Below are 5,746 nucleotides of genomic sequence, written 5' to 3' on the forward strand. Positions count from 1 at the left end.
GGCCGCGGAGCAGAGCCAGGGCCGGGGGGGGTTGGGGGCCGCGCCGGCTCTGACCCAGCCGGGATCTGCCGGGGAGCGAATGCGAACGTGGCAACACGCGATAAAAAAACAAACAAACAAACAAAAAACCCAAATTATATTCCCCGTTTTCGGCTCGCAATGCGCTGTCGAGCCGGGAACCGCGGGGCGGGGGGGGGGGCTTCGGGGGGCAGGCGCAGCCGCTGCTGGGGCGCATCCATGGAGGCCGTCCCTCGGCGAGGACGGAGCCGCTGGCACACCGGCCTGACCAGCTCGGCGCCGCCGGCGAGGCACGGGACGCGTGGCCTCGCTCCCCGAGGCACCGGCTCCACGCGGCCGCGGCGTTTGCCCCCATCTCCCGCTCGTTTTTCCACCATCTCCAGGCTGCCGAAGCCCCCACGTCGCTGGCGGGATGGTGGCGGAGCGAGACCCCCCCCCTGGCTCAGCCTCCCCTGCCAGCCCCTCGCGGGCGCCCGTCCCGGCCTCTCCTTGCCAGGATCACCGAATCCCGCCCCGGGGATCGGCAGAGCCGGTGCTGCGCCTCCGCCGTCCCAAGGGAGGGATGTAACCGGGACAGACGGTGGCCGGGAGCTGGGAGACCCCCAACGCCGGCCCTACCCAAGCTTGGGGACCACTCCGCCGGCTCGCGCCGGGGCTGCGGTGGGCACGAGGCTTCCCTCGCGGCACGTCCCGGTGTCCTCCGGTCGTCTCTGCCCCGCAAACCCCGGCAGCGCGGCCGCCATCCCCTCCCTGCCCTGTCCCTCCTGGCTGCCGGGCTCTGCCTTCCCCCCGGCCCCGTCACCGGTTTTACGGCGGCGGTTCCCCTTTGCCCGACGCCCACCCTCGCGCAGCCGCCGGTGCAGGGCACCCACGCCGCCGGTGGGGAAAAACGAGGCCCCCGCACAGCACCAGCATCCCGGGTTGTCCCCATACGTGGGGGGCAGCCCCATGTCCCGGGGTCCCTGGGACCGTCTGGCCCTCGATCTCTAGATCCTCGGCATCCCTTAGTCCCTGGATCCCTTCGTCTCCGAGGTCCGTGGGTCCCTGTGTCCCCACGTCCCTGTGTCCTGAGTCCCAGTGTCCCTGACACCCCATGTCCCAACGTCCCGGGTCCTGATGTCCCCGACATCCAGCGTCGGGATGTCCCCGTGTCCTGGGTACCGACATCCCTGTGCCCCGGGTCCCAAAGTACCTGACACCCAGTGTCCCGACGGCCCAAAGTCTCGGGTCCCAATGTCCATGTGTCCTGCGTCCTGATGTCCCTGACACCCGCTGTCCCCATGTCCTGGTGTCCCCTACACCCGCTGTCCCCGACACCCGCTGTCCCCATGTCCTGGTGTCCCCTACACCCGCTGTCCCCTACACCCGCTGTCCCCTACACCTGCTGTCCCCATGCCCCAGCCCGACTGTTCCCCACGCCGAGACTGGGTGTCACAGCTCCGGGAGCTCCGTGGCCGGTGCTGCCCACCCCCCCCGGCCCCGGGCTCCCTGGGGACCAGGGAAGGTGCCAGCGCGTCCTGACACCTTCGAGCACCCGGACGTGGCCACGTCCCCACGGCAGGTCCCAGGGAGCCGCGGAGGCTGGGGGCCCAGGGGGAGGCAGGAGGTGGGTCACGTCTGCGTGGATGGGAAACGGGGGAACTTCCCTCCCCGCTGCCCCGGCTGCAGAAGTGACAAACACTTGTGACCCCCCCCGGGGACGTTTCGGGGGAAAACCCCCCGGTGTCACAGGACGGGACACCTGCGGGTGCCGGCGGGACGTCACCCCCCCCCCCCCCCGGCGCGGGGACCCGGCGCGGGGGACAAGGTCTCGCTTTCTCCTGCCCACCCGCTTCGTTTCCAGTAACGGGCCGAAAATCGGCCTCTTCCCCATTTCTCTGTGGTTCGGCGCTTTCGCCGCACGTGGCCGGGGCCCTCCCCGTCCCGCCAGGCCAGCGGAGCCGCGGGGGGCTGGAAGCCCCCAGAGGGTGACGGGGGCGGGGGGGGGGGTGGGTCAGGACATGCCAGACCCCCGGCGGTGCCCGAGGCCGAGCAGGTCTCCTCCGCGGTGGGACATGGATCCCGTGCGGTGGCTGCCCGGCAGAGCCGTGCTGGAGGGGCACAGCCCCACGGCAGCACCGCTCGCCCCCCCGGGGACATGCAGGACCCCCCCTTTCCCCCTTTTCCACTGATGGTGGCATTCAGAGGTACCAGGAGCGTGGCACAGACACCCATGGTGGCATGTAGAGGTACCAGGAGCATGGCACGGACACCAAGGGTGACATGCAGAGGTACCGGGACCATGGCATGGGCACTGATGGTGGCATGTAGAGGTACCAGGAGCATGGCACGGACACCAAGGGTGACATGCAGAGGTACCGGGACCGTGGCACGGGCACTGATGGTGGCATGTAGAGGTACCAGGAGCATGGCACGGACACCCATGGTGGCATTCAGAAGTACCGGGAGCGTGGCATGGACACCTGGACACCCACGGTGGCATTCAGAGGTACCAGGAACGTGGCACAGATATTTATGGTGGCATTCCGAGGTACTGGGAGCATGGCACGGATGCCAATGGTGGCATATAGAGGTACCAGGAGCATGGCACGGACACCCATGGTGGCATTCAGAGGTACCAGGAGCATGGCACAGACACCCAGGCACCCATGGTGGCATGTAGAGGTACCAGGAGCATGGCATGGACACTGATGGTGGCACGCAGAGGTACCGGGAGGACAGCACGGACACCCATGGTGGCACGCAGAGGTACCGGCAGTGAACCGGCACTCCGGGGCACACCAGTCCTGCCCACCCCACAACTTTGGCTTCTAATCATCACGTCAGCCGCGCGGCCGGGGCTTTGTGGTCGGCGCAGGGTCACGCTTCAGGGCGAGCGGAGGGGCAGGCAGGAAGCGGGGGGCCGTCTGACGAACCTTCCCCCCCGTCTGCCACGTGCTCCGGCTCTGCCCTTTTTAGACCCCGTCTTCCCGCAGCCCCGGCAGCGTTTCGGCAGCCTCGCGCCGTGGGGAGCAGCCGGCGCCCCGAAGGGTCTTCGTGCCGCCCCGGCCTCAACCCGAGGACTTCGCCACAGGCTGCCACCGCCGTCGCCGCGTGTGGTGGCTCCAGCAGCCTCCGAGGGGACATGGTCTCTGCCACCCTCCAGCTCTCCGCTGGCACCCCCAAGAAGGAGCCCGAGCCCCAGGACAAGCCTTGCCCCCATGGGCAGAGCAAGACCCCATCCGGCCTCGCTCCGAGCGCCGGCAGAGGGGCACCAGGAGAAGGGAAGGACTCCACGGCTGCGGGGGGGAAGCCCCGGCTGGGCGCAGCACCAAGGTACGGGGTTGGAAGGGGCAGGGGAGGGAGACGTGCGAGGCTTCACACTGCCTGGAAGGGATGGGGGTTTTTTTTTGGGGGGGGGGGGGGGGGGATGGCGGTGGGGGAGAGGAAGGGAGGCCAGGCGTGCCCGGGCAGCCAGCGGAGCCGCGCGAGGAGGGAGCTGGTTTCTCCTCGCTGAACTCTTGCCTGCGCAAAGCCTGTTTCGCAAGCGGGAATACCCAGGGGGGAGCAGGTTGGGCAAGACGGCACGCTTCAAGGGTCCCCAAGGGATGGTACCGGCGTCCCCACACCCTCCCCCACCCCCGACAGCCCTGGGGAGGGTCTCCTGAGGGGACAGTCCCGGGGACGCGGCCTGGGCAACACCGTGGCACTAACGGGAGTCGTGTACGTCTGTTTTTTGTCCGTGCAGCGTGGCCGTGGCCATCCAGTGCGTTCCCATTCCCGTGCTGCCCGGGGACAGCGAGGGCTCAGGGCTGAGGCTCCTCCTGGTCGGGAGGAGCAGGGCAGGGAAAAGCTCCACCGGGAACATCCTCCTCGGAGAACGCGTGTTCAGGTCCAACTTTGGCACCCAGACGGTGACCTCGAGCTGCTCCCAAGCGCAAGGGCGCTGGGGCGACGAGGACGTCACGGTCATTGACACGGCCGATATTCTTAATCCGAGAATTGCCATCGGCCAGGCGTACAAAGAAATTAGCCATTGCGTCAGGCTGTCCTCCCCGGGCCCCCACGCGCTGCTGCTGGTAACCAAGCTGGGCCAATTCTTCGAGGAGGACACGAAGGCCGTGCAGAGGCTGCAGGACATTTTTGGAGTCCATGTTTTGAGGCACACCGTCGTCTTACTCGCTCACGCAGAAGAGGCGGCGGAGGGCTCGCTGCAGGAGCACCTGTGCTCTGACAGCAGCAACGCGCTCCTGGACCTGATCCTGCAGTGCGGGAGAAGGTACTGCAGCTTCCACACCAGAGCAGTCGGTGCCCAACGGGACCAGCAGGTCGCCAAGCTGATGGCGATGGTCTACCAGGTGGTGCGGGAGAACGGGGGCAAGTGGTACGGCAACGCCATGTTCCTGGAGCCCTCTTTAACGCAGGAGAAAGTGGAGTATCACATGGGGAGGCACAAAGCGGAGAGGAAAATGATGGAGCGATCCTCAGCTCTGCCATGCCGCATGCTTGTGGGTTTCAAGGTAGTTTTCTTTGTTTTTGCTATGGTTTTCCTGAATTTCCTTCTTGTTCCCAAGTCCCGTATTTTGTCGTGATGACGAATCAGAGAGACGTAGGAACATGGAGGCTGGCAGGGACCTCTAGAGATTGGCCAGCCCAAGCCCTGCTCGAGCAGGGTCCCCCAGAACTGGTTGCTCAGGACCACGTCCCGTTGGGTTTTGGACACCTCCAGGGATGGAGACACCACCACCTCCCTGGGCAGCCTGTGCCAGCGCTGCGTCACCCTCAGTGAAAAAGCTTCCTGACGCTTAAACGGAATTCCACACGTTTCCGTTTGCGCCCACCCCGTCTCGTCCCGACACCGGGCACCACTTGGTCCCCATCAGGTGCGGGCAGGATCCCCTCGGCTTCCTCTTCTCCAGTCCCAGCCTCTCCCCATCTGTCAGATGCTTCGATAGCCCGGTCCTCTTTGATGGACCCGCTCCAGCGTGTCCACCTCCGTCTGGGACACGCACTCCGCTCCACGGACACGTGCCGCGCTCCAGCCCAGGGAGTCCTCATGTAATCACCACGTATTTCCGAGGGAGATTATAAACTAAATAAACTTCTCTTGGAGAAGCCACCGGTCGCTTGCTTGTGATGCGTGACGGGGACACGAGGGCTGGTTGGGGAGGAAGAGGAGGGATGGCCAAAGCCCTTCTCCACCGGGCGGGGAGCGCGAGGGCGGCTGTGGGAGCTGAGATGTTCCTCGGGTCAAAGCGGCGCCTGCCCCAGGGCACGGTGTTGGGACCCATCACCCTTCCCCTGCCACCGGTGTCCATCGGGGAGCTGCAGCTGGGGTCAGCCGGGAAGGGGACGCTGTGTTGCCCTCCCCAGGTCAGCGAGACGAGGGCAGACCCACGCAGGCAGCCTGGGCTCTTCCATCAACGCCCGAGGTTGAGGTCTCTCCTTGGTGTCTCGGGGCTTTCAACTCTGCCCTGCGGTGCCGGTCCCAGGGGTACGGGCGCGGGAGAAGACAGAACGTTCCAGGTTCCACAGCTCATCCGGGTTTCCTCTGCGATGCGGCTTCATCTTAGACTGGCTTAGACCGGAGATTAGGAAAAAAAATCTTCCCGGGAAGAGCGGTCGGACACGGGAACAGGCTGCCCGGGGAGGTGGTGGAGTCGCCATCCCTGGATGTGTTTAGGAGTCGTTTAGATGCGGTGTTGGGGGATGCGGTGCAGGGGAGAACTCTGCAGAGTGGGGTCGGTGG

The 5,746-nt window shown here is 66.2% G+C and overlaps 1 protein-coding gene across 1 annotated transcript; it reads left to right on the plus strand.

Annotated features, from left to right (window-relative positions):
• Positions 1-2,020: 2,020 nt before the first annotated feature.
• LOC141738518 (GTPase IMAP family member 1-like) lies at positions 2,021-5,115 on the plus strand. Its single transcript, XM_074573797.1, has 2 exons — positions 2,021-3,333; positions 3,746-5,115. Exons 1-2 carry the CDS (start codon positions 3,143-3,145, stop codon positions 4,587-4,589), a joined length of 1,035 nt encoding a protein of 344 aa, XP_074429898.1. The 5' UTR covers positions 2,021-3,142; the 3' UTR covers positions 4,590-5,115.
• Positions 5,116-5,746: the final 631 nt, after the last annotated feature.

This window comes from Larus michahellis, chromosome 2 (assembly GCF_964199755.1).
Source record: "Larus michahellis chromosome 2, bLarMic1.1, whole genome shotgun sequence".
NCBI classification, from domain to species: domain Eukaryota; kingdom Metazoa; phylum Chordata; class Aves; order Charadriiformes; family Laridae; genus Larus; species Larus michahellis.

What these genes read in the sequence shown, in the direction of transcription:
- LOC141738518 (XM_074573797.1), top strand. Translation starts at nt 3,143, where the DNA reads ATGGTCTCTGCCACCCTCCAGCTCTCCGCTGGCACCCCCAAGAAGGAG. An exon ending in CGGCTGGGCGCAGCACCAAG is followed by an intron (nt 3,334 to 3,745) that starts GTACGGGGTTGG and finishes TTGTCCGTGCAG; the next exon opens with CGTGGCCGTGGCCATCCAGT.